The sequence below is a fragment of the Plecotus auritus genome (genome assembly GCF_963455305.1).
Source record: "Plecotus auritus genome assembly, chromosome: 1".
Classification (NCBI taxonomy): Eukaryota; Metazoa; Chordata; class Mammalia; order Chiroptera; family Vespertilionidae; genus Plecotus; species Plecotus auritus.
Genome location: NC_137770.1, coordinates 237,362,380 through 237,381,559, shown reverse-complemented (window position 1 = coordinate 237,381,559; position 19,180 = coordinate 237,362,380). Strand labels below are relative to the sequence as shown.

Genomic DNA, 19,180 nt, shown 5'->3' with positions numbered 1-19,180 from the left:
CACCTTTAGGACAGAGATGATTATTACATCTCATAACAGTGTGGTGCATGATTTAAGTAAGATAATGTACATAGTTTTACAACATGCTCAGCACTTTAAGGGTTATGTGTTTCTTTATGTATTTCAGAATTTCCTATCTTTTCCAAAGCTCAGTTTAAGAATTATTTTATAGTACAAGCCTAATAAAAAGGAAATATAATGAGTTTGACTTTTGAACATTCATATTTACTATCGTTTTCATTCTGACTCTTTTATCATATGGCATATGATTAGAATAGATGTGAAGAAAGTACAAAAACCCCTTCAAGTTTCATTGTAGAGTATTTCTCATAATTGCTCTGAATATGCAGAGAAATACCAAGAACTAAGGGGAGTGAAGAGGAAGCAACATTTTTACTAATAAGTTTTGATCTCTCTACCATCCTATCTAATAAAAGAATAATATGCAAATTGACTGCCACTCCAACACACAAGATGGCTGCCTCAAGATGGCTGGCAGGGGAGGGCAGTTGTGGGAGATCAGGCCAGCAGGGGAGGGCAGTTGTGGGAGATCAGGCCAGCAGGGGAGGGCAGTTGGGAGGGACCAGGCCTGCAAGGGAGGGCAGTTAGGGGCAACCAGGCTGGCAGGGGAGGGCAGTTAGGGGCAATTGGGCTGGCAGGGGAGCAGTTAGGCGTTGATCAGGCTGTCAGGGGAGTGGTTAGGGGGTGATCAGGCTGGCAGGCAGATGTGGTTAGGGGCAATCAGGCAGGCAGGCAGGTGAGCAGTTGGGAGCCAGCAGTCCTGAATTGTGAGAGGGATCCCAGATTGGAGAGGGTGCAGGCTGAGCTGATGGGCACACCCCCCTCTCCGTGCATGAATTTTGTGCACCAGGCCTCTAGTCTATATATAAAAGCCTAAGCGACTGGCCAACCAGCCAGTAGCTATGACGTGCACTGATCACCAGGGGGCAAATGCTCAATGCAGGAGCTGCCCAGATGCTCAACACAGGAGCTGCCCCCTGGTGGTCAGTGCGCTCCCACAGCTGGAGCGCCAGATGCCAGGCTGATGGCTGGCGAGCGCAGCTGTGGCAGCACCAGCCTCTCCCTTGGACAGTCCCCCTGCAAGCCTGAGCAGCCGCGGCAGGCGCAGCGGGGTCTGGGTGAGCCAGAGCAGCATGGTGCGGCACCCAGGCTCAGGCTCCTCCCTGCTGCCTGCCGCTTCACGCACTACTTTGTGCTGCGTGGGATCGACATGGACAGCCGGCTGGAGCCCGTCGAGCTGGTGGGTAAGGCTGGGCTGCAGCAGCACGGAGGTCCACTGATCCCCGCAGGCCAGGCAGGCCGAGGGACCCCACCGTGCACCAGGCCTCTAGTGAAATATAAAAGATGAAATGATCAATATCGTTGTTGCAATATACATTGTATATTATTCACCTAATAGTAGCTAAATGTTAAAAATCTTTGCTTTAAAAAATGTGAAGATTTTGAAAAGACCAGTGAAAATTTAACTGAGAAGAAGGCATTTATATATGTGAAATAGGAGACTGTAAATGATAGACTCTCTAAGGCAGCATTTATCAAATACTTGTTACAGACCAGGCACGCTGCTAAAACACCTTACGTTTACAATTACGGGTAAATATCAGGCATACATTTTTCACTGGCTTTGGTAAAACTGTTTTCACTTCACATTTTGATTTGGGGTGAAGGTGGCGAATCCTGATTGAATCGAGGTGCACACTGAAACAATAAGAGACTGTAACCTCTATCGGTGGGCAAATCGCAGGAGCAGCAGACAGACAGTGTGAAACAATGCTTGTCAATAACGCTCAGGCTGCCCTTCAAATTGAGGTTGTGAAGAATCAGCATTTTAGAGGACAACTGTTTTGTGTGATACAGACAGATCATTCACCCCACTGAAGGGCACACTCGAAAACAGCCCACAGCACAGAGAAAACAGTTATTGGGATCCCTCTCATTTTTGTCTTATGGAAAAGTGTCTCAGAGACTCATTGTACAACTTTCTGAAGCCATGAATTCCCATCCCGAGGATTCTCAATCAGCCCTGAGATCTTGTGGACAGATTCCATCCGGCTGGTACTGACACAAGGCCTGGATGTCACTAAATCTGTGTCACCTCTCCTTGGATACAATTGGGTATCCTTGCTCGGAACAATAGGTAACCGACCCACCTAGTCTGCTCATGGAGCTAATGTATGCTGGCTCCTCGAAATCCTCCTCAGAGAGACCCTTAATTCCCTGTGTGCTGTTTTCCTGTTCGGGGACTATCGGGTTTTAACTTCTTTAACTCGTTTACATTACAGTTATTATTATGACACCTGCATCTTCAATCCGCTAGGAAGTCTTCTGTGGCATTAGAAGAAGCTAGGTTACTTTTACTCCAGCTCTTTTTAGAAGTAGTTATGCACCTTCATAGTCTTTAAAGTAATTTTGGATTTTTTAAGTAACCTCCTCAGTTTAAGGATTTAATTTCTGGTCATTGCACCAGAATTTCTGATTATAAATTTTTTCCTGATTGATGATTTTGGAATAGTGTCACTTTTCATTTTAATGTTTGTGTTTCCATTTATTCTTAGTATCGATGAAAGAAAAAATAGAACAGGAACCAGAAGTGCTTTAATACTCTTTTAAAGGAGAAAGCTTAGTCATATTGCTTTTCTATGCCTGTTACAACATCACTTATCTGTTCTATTTTGTATGATAGCACCTTGTCTTGTAAGCATGGTTGGTTTAGACATATTAAGATCATGCATAATAAATTTCATGGAATGATGATAAATGATTTGAATTCAGAGAAAATAAATGTATTTTTCATTTTGTCTCAACTGTAGCTATTTTAAACAGATATTTAAGATAGTGCTGAACATAGAGCCATTTTCTTTTTAAAATAAAACTTGGTGGTTTATTTTCAGGTGGTTCCTTCATTGATATTTAAGAAATGGGCTATATAAGGTATGTTTTTCCCAAGGAAAGATTGGTGAGAAGGAAACTTTCAGCATTCTATTATTTTGAATCATCATTTAGGAATGCTTAGACTGTGTCTCTTTGAGAGGAGTGATGCAGAGTGTAGGTTCTGGACTTGCCTCACCTGAATTCAAGCTCCAGGTCTGCTTTCTGTGCGCTATGTGCCTCCCTCAGAACTGCAGTAACAAGAGCACCTACTCGTGGGGCTGTCCTGAAGAGTGCGTGAGATCATTCACGTAAACGTCTCAGAACTGTGACCATCACATAGTAAGCTCATGTGATGTGTTAGCTATTAAGAACCACTGGAAATGTGAAAATAAAAATTAAGAAGAAAACACTGCACCCCATCTGAAATATCTACTTTCTCACAATATCTGAAACAGTACTGATGTAGGCCCATCAACAAAAAATCTAATAGCAACTATCACTGCATTATATATCTGAATTTTTAAAAACATTGAATTCCTGCCTGGCCAGTGTAGCTCAGTGGTTGAACATGGACCTATGAACTAAGAGGTCAGGGTTCTATTCCTGGTCAGGGCACATGCCCGGGTTACAGGCTCAATCCCCAGTAGGGGGTGTGCAGGAGGCAGCTGATCAATGATTCTCTCTCGTAATTGATGTTCCTCTCTCTCTCTCCTCGTCTCCCGTCCTCTCTGAAATACACACACACACACACACACACACACACACACACACACACACACACACTGAATTCCTTCCAGTTTGTAGATGGTATTAAGAATGGCAGAGGGGAGGGAGGTGGATGGAAGGAAAAGTAGGTAATTGCTCTATAGGGGACATGAAAGCAGGTGTGGTGTTGGGTAGGTCCGTTGGAAAGCATGTAAAACCCAGGGCATGTACCTCAGGGAGCAGGCCAGGGGAAAGTTGGCCAAATTTAAAATACATATGCCATGGCTTTGCTGGATTCTATCACAATGCAAAAAGAGCAGTCTATTCTCATTCCTAAGAACCTACTGAGTGTCAGGGAAGAAGGGAGAGAATACAAAGATGCCATCTTTATACTTGAAGAGCCACAGACTAGTGGGAGTGAGTACCTGTAATGCAGCATGACTGACTCTTACTTATCAAATGCTGTGGGGACATGGGGTTGCAGCAAAGGATGGAACTAATACTGGAGGAATCAGGGGAGTTTCACCGAGGATGTCAGAAAGTGCCTTTTGGAGAACAGGGAAAGCAGTCCATACAGAGAGCAGCCACTGCAGGGACAGAGCTTGAGGAGTGTGCTTAGAATGGCTGGAGAATCACTGAGGATGTTCGTTAGTCCGATGGTTTGGTTCAGATGATGAGAGCCTATCTCTGTCCTTTAGAAATCAGGGCTGGCTCTTGAACAATGGGCGTCTTTCCAAGACTGGTTGCTTCCCTAGAAAAATCCTCATTACTACTCTTGTGAATATCTGTAACTCACTTAAAAAAAAAAAACAAGTCATAAGTAAATAATATATTTTTATCATATAGTAGTAGACTCTGAGAGCATTCCTTCCTCAGAATCAGGCTCAGCAAATAAAAATAAATAGAAGCTTTTGTTGCACTTTAGCATTAACCTTGTTATATGCTTTATTCATAACCATCAGTGGAAGTGGGGAATAAGTGTATCCTTTCAGCACTAATCCTACTATTTCCCCCTGTTTATCTTGGCATGTTTTTTATGAATATGTATTTTATTAAGTGCTGAGAATGTTTCCGGAGATGACCAACTTCTCCACAATATGAGTCACTACCGAAAGCTGTGCTGCCATCGCAGCCTCGGCATTTGAGAGCTGGAGGAAGTTCCAAGCTCCACCTGGCCCAACTTCTCACCTCATGCAGGAGTTCTTGTCACTACACCCTTCGCAGGGGAAACAGAAATCGGGGAGCCTCTGAATGAATGTGGGACGTGAAGTTGGGAGTCTTAAAGGAAGATCATTCCATGTCTTAATATCTGTGATTCCTAGGATGGTCTTTCCCGTGATCTACTTTCTTAAGAGTTATAATCCTTTGGCCATGTCTGCCCTCTGGAGACCAAACGTGTAATTCTGCTTACACCACGGGTGACCATTTAAATATGTCACCATCGATTGCTATGCCTTCCTGTGCTGTCCCTGAACATTTATCTTTAAGACTTATGAAAGACCTCCGGTTTCTTCAGTGTGACATTAGTTTTTGGAACTTCTTACCCTTTTCTAGTGCTATATAGAAGCCTGTATGCCATTTAAGTGTGAATTTTGCATCAGCTTTTCATCATTTTATTCAAATTTGGAAAAAGCAAAGTGATACAAATGCATTTTTTATTGAAATGTTAAATTGTACACCTGAAATGAATGAGGTTGGGGTATTCATACATCTAGGTCGGAACTGGCCCACGCTTTAGTGAGAGTGCATGATTTAAAAAAAAAACAACTTAGTTACATAACATTGAGACTTAAATTAGTTAGAATTGCAATCTAATTCTTTTCTAAAACATTTAAATCATTACAATATTAGCTAAATATTTTTAAAAACATAATTTAAGCATTTGGGACACCAATTAGTAATACATCAGTATCAAATTCAGTCAAGGGTCAAGTCCAGGTTTGAACTTTTTGATTTTCCTCTAATTTTGCCTATCACACTAACACTTTCGCACACATTTCTTCCTGCAACTAAGTCAGGGGTGAGGACCATCTGGCCCACTAGCCATATAGGGCCCTGCAATGCCATTTGGTTTTGGCTCTGCCAAGGCATTAGGGGTGAGTTAATTAAATATTTGACCAAATACAGCAGGCTAATTTTTAATTTGATAATTTTGTATGGCCTGTGAATGGTGTCATAAATATCCAATGACTCTTGGCAGAAGAAAGGTCCCCCACCCCTGAACTAAATGAAAAGCTAACAAAATTGAAAGTTTCATCTCCCCACAGTGCCTTGGCTGATAACATAGGCCTTTAGGGACAGAATATAAATTATTTTAGGGTGCCACTTATTGTGATATTTCTGCTGAAGGTTGAACTCTCTCCTTACCTAGCCACCAGAGCAGGGGTGGGCAAACTTTTTGACTCAAGGGCCACAATGGGTTCTTAAACTGGACCGGAGGGCCGGAACAAAAGCATGGATGGAGTGTTTGTGTGAACTAATATAAATTCAAAGTAAAGGAGCGGAGGGGAGAGCAAGAGAACCCTCCGCTCTTTCGGCTCCGCGGGCCGGATAGAACAGCCGAATGGGCCGGATCCGGCCCGCGGGCCGTAGTTTGCCCCCACAGCTGCACCAGAATCTGAGCCAAGTCCTTTTTCATTGTGTATATTCCGGTTGACTGATATTGCACGGGATGTAGTGTAGCCCCAGTAATCATGATCTGAGTAAGCATAATGGAAAATTGCCTTAAAGACTCATATAACAAAAGGTGTAACCAACTTTTGATTTGCAATGCTTGGATTCCCGTGAATGTCATTTCTTTCTCTCCTGCAAAACAGGATGAGGCATGACACTCCCAAATCAAAGTCTCATTGTTGGGTATTTTCTGTGTAACATACGCGCTTTTTTTCTTTTTCTTCCTCAAAAGGCGTTTAAACAGAAATCACCTTCAGCTGTTCCCTGAGTTGCTGTTTCTTGGGACTTCGAAGCTCTACAGGCTGTAAGTAGACCGAAGTGGTTGCCGCTGCTTTGGGTGGTACCTTGGGTTTTATGAAATGCATTTCGGGTTTGTTTCCGTGTGCTTTCTTGTAATGTATTCGTCACCAGGTTCATGGATTAAGAGCTTGCCTTTGTTGTCAATGGAAATTCAAGGTTGGTTTCTCAGTGATTCCAGCGGTTTTGTTTGCTGAGCATTGACTTGTTTGTGAATGTGTTATTGTGATGGCATCATTCTAATTTGCTCATGTGATGCTGGGGAGGAGATTTACCCAACTTCTCTTTGGACACTTGATTCAGTTCTGGAGGGAAAAATGCCACCACACTTCCTCTTCAGGGGAAGTTGGCCTCATTTCCTTATCAAGGTGGGGTTCTGCATGTTAGCTTTTTAAACATTGTTTCTGTAGCTATTAGTCTGGGAATATTATGATAAGATATTTAAAAAGGACTGAACATTTCTTCTTATATGTTCCTTTTAAGGCCAGAATTCCAGACTTCACATTCTGAATGACTAAGGGTTTTATATCAAGTACGTCATTGAAGTACTTGGGAAGGGGTGTAATGTGAGTTTTAGGCAGGATCAGTTTTTCTTCCCCAAAATGCTTGTTCGCTGACCTAATATGTAATAGTGAAAACACACTTTTGAAAGCTTTTACTATTAGATTTTCAGCTATGGGAGTGATTTCGTGCAGATGGATGATAAGCTGCGGTGTTGGGAAAATACATCGCAATGATTACTGATGTTCACGGGTGTTGTGGAAAAACTGTTGGGCTGTATATAGTACACTGCTCAGGATGGCCCCCACTTGGGTGGTGGGAAGTCTCATTTGGTCGTGTGTTTAGGGAAAGTGAGCAGATTGTTCTCTTCTGAACTTGATTCTGTGGCCAAGGCTCCGCAGCCTACAAATTCAGTATTGTTGTCAATTCCAGAAGAGGGAAGACTGTCCTTCCACAGCCCTACACCCATGGGAGCCAGGATCTCTGTGGGGACCTCCTGATACCTCAGCTCACTATAGAGAGAACCTCCCCAGCCAGTAAGGTGTGGCCAGCTGACAATACACCTTATCTTCCTCTGGAGTCTGACTTTCCTGATACTGTACCTGCGAGGAGAGCCCATCATCTAGCAGTATTTCTTGGTTTTGTGTTCCCTGCTGGTTAATTGGCTCTCTTTAAGTAAATTAAAAAATAAAAATCAAAGAAAGAAACCCAGAGACTGCCTTTTTAACAATAATTCTCTCTGGACTAGTTTTACCCAGGAAATAGGATGTAAGCCGTTATAAAGATTATATGTATGTATATAAATTGATCCTTATCCTAAATAATAAAACCCTAATATGCAAATTGTCCCCTCGGGCAGTTGTTCAACCATAGTTTGACTGGGAGACCGGGAATTCAACCACTTGCTATGACGTGCGCTGACCACCAGGGGATGGCGTGGAATATGGCGGGCGTCGGCCAGGAGAGAGCATGCTGCCCTCCTGGCTTCCGTGTGGTGCCGCTGGGCAGCCCAGAGGCTCCCAGCATCTGGCCATGCTCACTGCATCTCTGCAGGGGGACTGGGGCACCGTGACTCAGAGGGGGGCATATGGGGGCCCCAGGGCCCAGGTGCTACCCAGGGCCCAGAGGTCAGCTGGGACCTGCCCTTCCATGCCAGACCAATATGAGTCACTAACTGCCCTCTGGAGACCAAATGTGCCATGCTTTGATCGCCGGCCAGGCCTAGGGACTGCACCTGTGCATGAATTTCATGCACTGGGCCTCTAGTCTTTAAATGCTTGTGCTTAGTTTCTAAGAAGGATCATAGAAATGGGTTTAAGAGTATTCTTTCTGCTTTGATGTTGGGTGGTTGAGGGGACTTGGAAGCATTGGGTTCAAGGCTAGTATACAGTGAGCACTGTTAAACTACCACTTTGCTAATAGTGTGCTTCTAGAAACAATTCACATTGTTTAGGAAAGTGTCCATTTCCTAAGAAGCTGTGAAAATAGAATTTAAACAGAATGACTGTCATTTAGCGTTTAAGTTATGAAGCTAAAGAGGTGAAGAAACTTAACACTATCTCTGAGAAACAAGAAAGTTTGATTTTTTAGAAGTACTTGGGTTAATTTTTTTAAGAGTCTTCATTCCAGGTGGTATAATCCAGTTCAGAGTCCTCTTATCAGCTGACCATATTCGGTTATCACTTTTTTTTTTCTTCTTCTTTTTTTAATTTACACTATCCCATAGTACAATATCACAGGGGATTTTCTTTTACGGTTTGTTACAATTTTGTAACTTAAGCTGCTCTATGAATGATGGAGACTTCAAACCTTAAAGAAGTGAATTAAAGAAAGAGAGCCCACAAAACTATAAGGCAAGAATTTTCAGTTATTTAAAGGCGCTTTAAAAATGGGAAATGATTAGCCAGGCAATGAGTCAGAGCTGTGATGTTCCTGTGTAGCTCCAAGTTCTCCCCCGGGGAGTGAGGGAAAGTGAAGGTGGGACTGGTTGCAAGTGGGACTTGACTGCTTTGATATTCCTGAAGTTAGCCCTTGATGGCTCAATGTTTACAATCCCTTGGGGGTTGACACCTGACACAGACACTGCATACACTTAGAAACTTGGAGGTGTCATGTTTTTCAGCATCTTCACATCAGGAATCTTCTTTTGAGTTGAGGTGCTGTTGTCTCACTTGAATTCCATTTAGTGGATTGTTAGCAGCAGAGTGACCTTTCTCTTGAGAGGATCACTCACAAGCTACATGCGGCCAGTTGTTTATGATGGGAACCACTAGTTAAATTAAACAGCCACCATGAAGAAGTGTTAATAAATAAAGGAACAAAAGCTTGGGAAGCCAACTGCCTGGTTCGTGTAATTTCCAAGAGGAAGGGCATAAGTTCACATTTCCTTCAGATGATACAGGTGCCTACTAGCTCACCCTACATGTGGGAAAATGGGCACACATCTACATACAAAACTCCTTGAAAATGCTCATTTAAAAATGAAGCTTCCCTTCACAGCCAGAGAGCAAAGGGTGTAGGATTTTTGACAAATAACGGAAAATATTTGGGGACAGGGAAATTATTTGACTGGTTATTGCATGTGCATATTAATCATTCCATAGTTTCCCTATTATGTAATGTAATAAAGGCATACACATCTAGAATTCACGAAAGAAACATACTTAGAATTTATTTTCTCGTTATAAAGTGTTGCATAATGCTAATTAACATCTCTCTTTTTCCAAACCTACTGTATCTTTAACCCTTTTTTAGTACAATTTTACAGGATAAATAAGCAATGAAAACGTTTACAAGTTTACTATAGTGTTCATACACTGATGTTTGATTTTTATCATTGTTTGCTTAGATTAAAGCTAGTCTGATGTACTGGAAATGACAAAGGTGGGCCAAAATAGGTAAATAATAATAAATAATGCAATAATTAATTAATAAATAATAATGCAAGGATAAACTCTGTTTCTCATACTCACAACTGTAAGCCTACTTCTCCCCACCCCTGAGTGTGTACGTATTTGTTGCCCTTTTGTAAGGAATAATCACCATCTGACTCTTGGTTGAACATGAGATGCCAGATGAAGAGCACACAAACTCGCCTTTGGACTCAGTGCAATCTGAAGGGAAGAGAGGGCGCACTGTGTATGAATTATGATTCGACACGGTTGGTTGCTGCTAGCGGCCAAATATGCTTTTCCTTTGCTGTCTGCTCCAATTTCTCTTTGGACGGGTTGAAAGAGCACTACATGTTCAGGTCAAGATGTTTGCTCAGAAATAGTAGTACAGTTGCAGCTGTGTTTGTTGGAGCAAGAGACTAGTTTAAATAGCATTACCATTTATCCAGTCCATTAACAGAACTCTGTAAAATAATACCAACTCTGCATAAACTACAGGACAGTGTAATAAAATTACAAGCACTTGTTGACAGATGGAAAGTGTAAGTGGAGGGGAAGTAGAGGGCCTTAGGTTGGAGGTTAAAAGAGACAGTACATAGTTTTCTTCAGGTATGTAGATACTCCATCGTCTCCTTGGTTCCTCCTCCAAAACTGAAGTTTCGTTTTTGTTATCAGTGTAAGGAGTGGAGAAAATTATTTTTAGAGCAATCTGGAGCTGGTTAACTGACAGATTTCAGTGGCTTTTGAAATGGTCAATTACGATTGATTGAAATGTGTGAGTAGCAATTAATTATACATATGCGTAGCATATACACATCTTCCTGAGAAATGTCACCTTAAAGGTGACTTACCAGGGAGTGAGTCACACTTTTCAACTTGAGTTTACAACGACTAAGCTGGGTTTATTAGAGAGGAATTTCACTGGCAGCCTTGCGGTGGAGTATTTGGTTATAAATATTTGCTTTGTGGTTTTCAGTTTATTTCTTTCAGTATTATTATGTTTACCCAGGCTTCGAACATAAGCTTAAGGATCCAACGCATGTAGCAAAAACTCATTTTTCACTTGTATCTACCAAAACAAAACAAAATTAACAAAAATAAATATATAGATCCCATGATTCATTTTATTTTCTTTACTTCTTTGAATTAAAGTTGTTTTTTTGTGTGTTTTTTTATCGCTGGTCCACAAGTAGCATTTATTATTCCCCAGAAAGCTTCAGAGCCACGAAATTATCTAACATTATAGATAGTAATTTTAAATCCAAGGACTCTTTTAATGCCCCAGTGACTAGTTACCTGAGACAAATAGATTTTGGCTGCTTACTTTGATTGGTCAGTTCCATTTATTTGCTATCATATAGGACCTCAGATTCTCAAAGTTGTTTTTGGTAATAATAATTTGGGGCTTTTTAAAAGGGAAACATAACCTTTTGTTTTATGACGTTAGAAATGAATTTGCAAAGCATAACAAATATGCAGTTAAGCAGTCTTTATTTCCCTTTTGCTTAGTCCCATAGAAAGAGCCTTAGTTTTTGCTTTTTAATATTGATAAGAGTAACACATGTTCGTGTTAAAAAGGCTTAGACAATTCAGAAAAATAGAAAAGAGGAGGAAGAAATGATTCATTATTTCACCACCCAGATATAACCACTAGTACACTTGTCAATTATTAACTTAGTTTTCTTTTTCCATGCAATGCATATAAATGCTGGTATACATGTGTTATGAAAACATTTTGTTTTATATCCCCAAGGTCTAGTATAAGGCTTGGCCTTTAGAAGGCTCTCAGTGTTTGATGTATTGAATTCAATCTCTGTGGGCTCAGGGTTTGTAACTTGCATGAGCAAATAGTAACACTGGGAAGGCATTATGAATAATGGAGAACCAAATTCAATTTAAAGGATAACTTGGCTAATTAAATGCTTAGTTCCCTTAAGTTTTCAAAACCGTAGGAGGGTTTTGGTAGACACAGCCAAATCAAAATGACCTATTTTTCACCTAAGCAAAACATATACCCTAATTTCATATACTATACTTATATAAAAGGAACCTTCCAGTTCTCTGATGTCAATGTAGTCTCATAAGAGTCTTATATTTAAGGATAAAAGCAGAATACAACCGCGGCGACCAAGTACAAATTCCCCTCGAATTAATTTCTGCCAGCTCTGATTAAAGCGTGGGCGCCCGGAGGTGTCAGGTGCCACAGCTTCCTGCGGCATTGTGCTCTCGGCCTGTTTGGCCCCCGCCACCATAAATCCGACAGCGATTGTGCAGGAATTGCAGGTTGCAGTTGCTACGGTTACCGTTGTCCAGCCAGATCGACATCATTACTCATCTAGTGAGCTGCTGTGATAGCTGCAGCCGCTTGCTATTGCTGGGGCTGCCCAAGAGCTCATGGACGGAGGAGAAGAGTTCCTCAGTGGTGGCGTGCCTGTGTGACCCTCAGAGGTGGCGTGCCTGTGCGACCCTCCCGTGCAAGGAGCTGCTACTTGCAATGTTAGCACTGATATTTTGCTACGGGGAACAGATTGACTCTTTAGCTTTAAAAACAAAGAACCAGTAGGAGAGATAAAACTTACAAAGTGTTAACTGTCAGTGAATAAAAAACCAAGGCCCATATTATTAAGTAACTTATTAATCAGTATTTTGGCCCAAGGGACTCTGTTCTTGCCACTTAAAAAAATAGAGATATAGGAGGAGAGTTTAATTTAAGGAGATTACATAAGCAAAGATTTGTTTGTAAGAAGGTGGACAAAAGACTTGATATGGGGGTATCTGCACACACATCACAGTGGCCATTCCCACTTGCTATGAAGAAAAAAGTGTGTGTGTGGGGGGGCAGGCCATTGAATAGGACTTACTTTTGATTTTGTTTTCAGACAACATGTAAGCCTAGGATTTAGAAGTTATGCATCCCATGGAGATTAAGCTTGTATTTGAGATTTTGGCCAGGCCTCATGTTGATAGTTTTTACTTCAAAGCAAACTCCATTAGAAGACATGTTGCTGGAGAAAGTCACAACTTTGCAGGTTTCTGCTCTTGCCCACCACATAGTAGTCTATGGGCATGAAATCCACAGCATCGTTCAAGGCACAGGAAAGTCAAGTGCAAGGGTCTCTCCCACTCCTCTGTACTTATCTAAAGGGCTGCTTTCCCAAATGCAAATGTTTCTATCCCCACCAACTAATACCCGTGGCATACTGACTTCAATCTGGAGAACACAGTGATGCATGCTGGGGAGGAAGAGTGGCATCATGTTCGGCCCCACGTAATATGTGGTGTCTGTGGACCTCAGCCACGGCTAACATGGACCTGTGATATGTACGTCGAACCACAGAGAGTTCATCTCCGAGAGTGATTGTGTTTCCTGAAACATGGATTGAAGTGTGTGGTTTTCACATCAAAAAAGATGCCAATGGAGTCACATCATCAGGGAGTATTTTAAAATGTGACTGTAAGTCATAAAATTGCCATTGCCATCTGAAGAATATAGTTCGGTGGCTGACGTTTACATCAATATTAATTTTAGGAAGAGGTGTCCGTAGCATTTTAGTTCTCTTTACATGATGTTTTAAGCCACTGAGATCAGTTACTTGATATTGTGAGCGCGGTGGTGTAAAGTGCTGGTGATTCAGGGTCTCCTCAGCTATTAGTGGCTCTGCTGTCTTGGGCAATAAGTTGACTCCTGTGGAGTCAAGTTTCCTTATCTGTAAAATGTGAAGGATCCTATTTACCTCCTGAGGATATTCCAAGTGATAATTTAGATTCTGTATTCAAAAGAACATTGTCAACTTTCAAGTATGATAGGAATTGCATTTGTATTATTATCATCCTCTCATTGCAAACTAAAGTAAAAGTAATAGTCACACAGATGTCCTTGCAACTTGCCCACAGTCAGCAAATCACCCCTTTCTTGCATTTATTCTCAGTGTAATAACATATGCATAAGCATAGACCATTTTTTACTACTATAAATTAACATAAAATGTGCATTTGTACCATTTTATTTCTCCTTATTTGGCCACATGAGGTATATGAAGGCCAGACTGTTCTTAATAAGATCTCTTACCCTTTCACAGCTGATGATTCATATAGTTTTAAAATTCCTATATAAAATGAAGCGGGGATGGAAACAGAGACTGTGACTCAGAAACTACTTATGTTAGTCACGTATTTAGATTGTTGCTTTAATGATGTGTTTTTCTGAATAATACAATGCAGGAAAAATACGAATTAGGATATCTGACTAAACTATTCTGAAAGTTAAGAAGATTTACATATGTCGCTAAAGAACATTTTTATCACTAATTAAAATTTCAATTTTTGAAATGATATAAGATAATTTATCAATGTAGCTTGTAACATGAAAATAGGATTTGATCTGTGGAACGTTCTGTGATCTTTAATAAACGTCACGTGACTTAAAAGTACATTTTTAGACTAAACGTTATGTCTAAATGCAGTGCAAATTGCAGACCTTTTAACGCTCTGGAATTAAACAACATGAGATTATGAAATAGGTTTGAGCCAGAAGTTAGTTTCGTTTTGTTTTGTTTTTTAACCTAACTAATTCTTTTAATAAGTACATGAGCTTCACAGTCAGATGAAGGTGGTGTTTGTCCTCTTCCTTACCTTTGCCCATAACCAAGTTAATTGCAATCACTGGATTTTTTCATAGGGGGTATCTGATAAATTGTGATATAAGAAACTTTAGGCAGCAGTTTAAAAAAAAAGCACAAAAACAATCCTAAATTCTACAGAAGGAAGCAAAGAAAAGTAAAAAGTCCTGTCGATAGCAACAGCCGGGGTCTAGGGTCCGACATGGCTGTGTGAAATGTTATTAAGAGAACATGTGTACAGCTAAGTATCGCAACTGGATTCAGTATTTTTTTAAAAAAAGAAAAGAGAAATAAATAAGTCTGGCAACAGAATGGGAAAAGATAGCTTTGCCCCGTCATGATAGCTTCCTTCTACCAGTGAGAGATGAAAGCGTGAAGCATGTGAATAGCTGAGAACCGCAGAGAAAGGTCGATTGCTTCCCCTCCAACAGTTCCAATTGATTGAAAAAAGCCTAATTTAAAGTTCTGTTTGTTCTGTGTCTTAAACCATCAGGATTCTCTTTTAGGACCGGGGAGGAATGCTCGGGCGGAAAAAGAATCTGAGGATAAAAAGTCATTGCAAGCTGACAATTGTTCCTAATCCTCACAAAATGCTGGAGAAATTAAATTTATTCTTTATTGCTCCAAGTGTTACCTAGGTCACTGGGCGATGGGAAAATTGGACTCGAAGTCGAGTAGGCGCAAGCTTTGTTTTGTGTCTACATGCTTAACCTTAGACACGACAAGGCATCTTAGAGTGTTGTGGGAACTTGGTTCAGAGCATTAACACCAAGACTTTTATTACCCCGGATTTTAATAGGCTGTGCTGTCAGGAGATGAAAATGTTGTGTTTACATTTCGGTGTTAAATGATCATTTAATTAACACCTGAGGGGGGAAAACTTGTGAAATTCTTAGTGGCTTTTATTGTTGGTTTCCTGGGAGGTTTTAATATCCAAGTTTCATTGAGATTTTTTTTTTTTCTAAGTAGAGATACAAAAGACATTATGAACTTCTTAAGGAAGACAAACAGTTTAACCTTGACCCTTTTTTTCTAAAATATTAATTTAAGTTACATTTAAAATTTGGTGTACTTTTAAAGTTTTTAACTAACATAGTAAAAATAAGTCTTAATTGAACACTTTATTTTTGTGTAAACATTTAATATTTAAATATTATTTGATTTACATTCTAAAATTTCTACTGTAAAACATAAGAAACTGACAGTTTACCTTAAGTTTAGTACATTTATAATACTAATTATAAATATTTTACATTTTTTAACTACCGTTATAGTTATAGTGTTTAAAGAATCGGGCTTAAAGTAGGTAATCATAAGCAAGGAAATATTGTGGGGGGGGAAAGGGTACATTATTATTATATTTTCATGATGATTTAGTTAGAGCCAGTTACTATCATATGATGAAAGAGGTTTATATAGAGACAATAGGGAGAATGATGCCATTAATATAAGAATTCAAATTCACTTCATCAATTACTAAAAGATTAGATGTTATTAAATGTCTTAATTTATTCTTGATCTTTATTAAAACAATGACCTAAAAAGAAAAGGTCTTGAGGCCAATTGTTAACATTTGGAAAATATAATATGAGCTCTCAAAGGCAGCCGCACACTCTGAACGCTTGGTGACACTTTATTTTTCTAAAAGTATTAGAATTTATATCTGTTATTCCTCCTATTTTATATGGATATGCCACTTCCTACTGAATATATGAAACTTTAAAAAATACAGTATTTACTGGAGTCATGCTGTTAAAGTAAAATCTTTCTTAATTTTTCTAGAAATCAGCATGCCATTACAGTGTAGTTTTTCTAAGTACGCTATTTTAATTCATACTGAAACTAAAAAAGGGTATGCTTTTTTTAAAGTTTAAATTCAGATGCCTCGGGATAAAACCTCTCTTTCTGTGTTATTCATGATAAAAGAGTGCAGGGAGGATTGAATGTTGTTACAATCTCTTAATAGAGAGCCCTGCTTTGAACCAAGAATTAGACTCTCATTTAGAAAATACTGCTGAGCATTACATAGGCACGTCGTACAGTGTTATATGCTCTCCTAACTTCTATCAAGTTTCAGCTTTATTCTAAAACTTTCCTCATTTTTGTTTTGACTCACATTGATCATTTTCTTCCCAAAGCTGCTTCTCCATTCACTTTCTAATAACAAAAGCCCCCATGTGGGAACATTGCTTTAAACTTCAGCTGTGTTACATAGGGATCTACACTTCGATTTTGAGGTAGTTGTAAGATACAAAATGCTTGGAAGTTTAAAAGTATGAACTAGAAATAGAATAAGAGAGGAAAAACAAAACCTGATTATTTCACCTACTGGATACCCAGTATATTCTAAATAATATTGTTCATTATGGCAACCAATATTCCAAACCTATTGTGTGTGTGTGTGTGTGTGTGTGTGTGTGTGTGTGTGTGTGTGTGTTTGGAAGGTGGAGATACTACGAGCTAGAGAAACGTAAATACTTTGTGAATATTAAAAATGCTTGGAGAATAAACATTGAGGGAAATTACAGGAAATTTCATTTAACATAAGATAAATGCCTTGCTTTTACACTAAGAAAGCCAGTGATGTGTACTTATACTGAAAAAGTCAGTGTTGACATTTTATACACTGATAATTTGGAATCTATAGAAGTTAAAAAGAGAGATTCCAGGAATTATTTTAGATAAAATCTCCTGGTTTGTTTCTTTAAAAAATGGGAATGGCTGTTCTAAATACAAATAATATACTTAACAGATATATTTGATAGTTATTCTCTTAAAATCATTACATATAATGAGATTGAGAGATAGGATATCTATTCTACTCTGTAGTGATTAGGAAGTTAAAATTAACTTCCCTTCTGCATGAAACTCTTTTTGCCTGACTTTCAAGACATTAGACTCTAATTCTAAACGCAGTCTTTAATCTAATCATTGCTATCGCAGCACACATGCTTTGTCCCAGGCAAGCCGATTTTCCCAATACTGCTTGGAAATTTCAGCTCATTTCAGGACCCCTTCCTTGCTTGCAATTTATAGTAGCTTGCCCTCTTCATATAACCTTACCTCTAAAGACACTGTTCCAAAAGGCTTCAATTTCCTCCAAATAGTCATCCATCATAAATGCGGTGATTATGAGTACTGAGTTGTCTCACACTGCCAAGGGCTTGAATCTCTGAATGTGTAACCATGAGCATGTCACTCATTTACCAGCCCCATGCCTCAGTTTCCCCTTGTGTAAAACTAGGATGATGGTAGAATTTACATGGTGGAAGTGTTGTGTGGATTAAATTATTCACTCAATGATTAAGGCTTAGTGAGTATGATGCTTGACATATAGTAAGTGCTAAGTATTTTGTTGTTAATTTTTTGTTTTTATAATTAAGCCTTCTTCTGTTATGACCTGTCTCATATATTGTGCTATTAAGTATTATCCTGTGCTCATAACACATGCTAACTTTGCAAAGACCCCTTTTTTAACCTTTGTCTTTGTTTTGCATACAAAGAACTAGCCTGGTGCAGGTTTGGTTAATAAATACTTGCTGGCTGAATGCTCGAAAAAGACAGTAGCAATAGTTTGGATTTGGAATGAAATACATTGTGGCAGGAAGGGAACAGTGGATCTGAAGTCAGAAGGCGTGCTAGTATGTGCCTATCTCTGCTGGTCTCTAGCTGCAGATTCTGAGCAAAAGCACTAGAAGTCTTTTTAAGGACCAGTTTCTTTGCCAACGTACAGTAGCTGAGATAAGAGAGGAACCACGTCTGATGTGTTCACCATCACATCACCCCAATTTAGCACAAGGCCTCCTGGTCTCTAGGGGATGCTGGAAAGAATTGAGAGAAGGAGAGGAAATCAAACATATCAAAGATTTGTTTTAGCTCTTTTTCAAAAATGTATAGGGCCCTCTTCACAGGACTTGAATGAATGATAATAGTGGAATTACTCATGGTAATAAACCAAGAAAGAGATCATTAGATTGTGGAAGAATGAATTTGAGGTTGTTCTCTCTCCTATTAGCATTTAGAAAATAAATATGCTTATATTTTGCATGGCTCTGCTATTAAATGTGAATTGTTTGAAGGTTTAGGTTTTTTTAAAAAAAAGATTAAAGGAGATTTGATGGTTATGCATTACTAAGTGGTTATCCTGATACTTGATAATCCCTCCATATGAGGTAAGTGGTGTAAGATTGAAGTAGTTTCAATAATCACCTGCCTCTCAAACATCACTAATGATAGCATAAAGAAATGACTCAAAGCCCAAACAAGGCAAATAAAGGGAGTTGGTTGAGGCAGGTTTGTAGGTTCATATTTGTGTGGTAGTCTTTTGATTGAAACAGGTTTGAGAGCAAGGTCGACCACGATTTTCCGTGATTCTCCCTAGTAAATGCATTGTGCACCCGGGACAATTTAATTTCCCTGACCTTTTGCGGAAAATAGAATGTATAGAACCTGCATGCCCTGGAGACAACTGGAATCTGGAGCCTGTTTGTAAAGGACCAGCTCTCTCGCCTTCCCTGCCTCAGTGCGGGTTTTCTTTCCCCCTCTGTAAAGGGAATGAATTCCACACCTAATGAATAGTTTCAAGGAAAGTTGTTAATCAGG

General features: G+C 39.7%; 1 protein-coding gene across 7 annotated transcripts in view; it reads left to right on the top strand.

Annotated features, from left to right (window-relative positions):
- Window positions 1-19,180, top strand: part of SLIT2 (slit guidance ligand 2) — a 359,996-nt gene that overhangs the window by 13,102 nt on the left and 327,714 nt on the right. For all 7 annotated transcript variants that reach the window (XM_080648170.1, XM_080648169.1, XM_080648167.1 and 4 more), the window contains exon 4: window positions 6,503-6,574. In XM_080648170.1, the coding sequence (XP_080504296.1) occupies window positions 6,503-6,574 (72 nt within the window). The remainder of the gene's footprint in view (window positions 1-6,502; window positions 6,575-19,180) is intronic.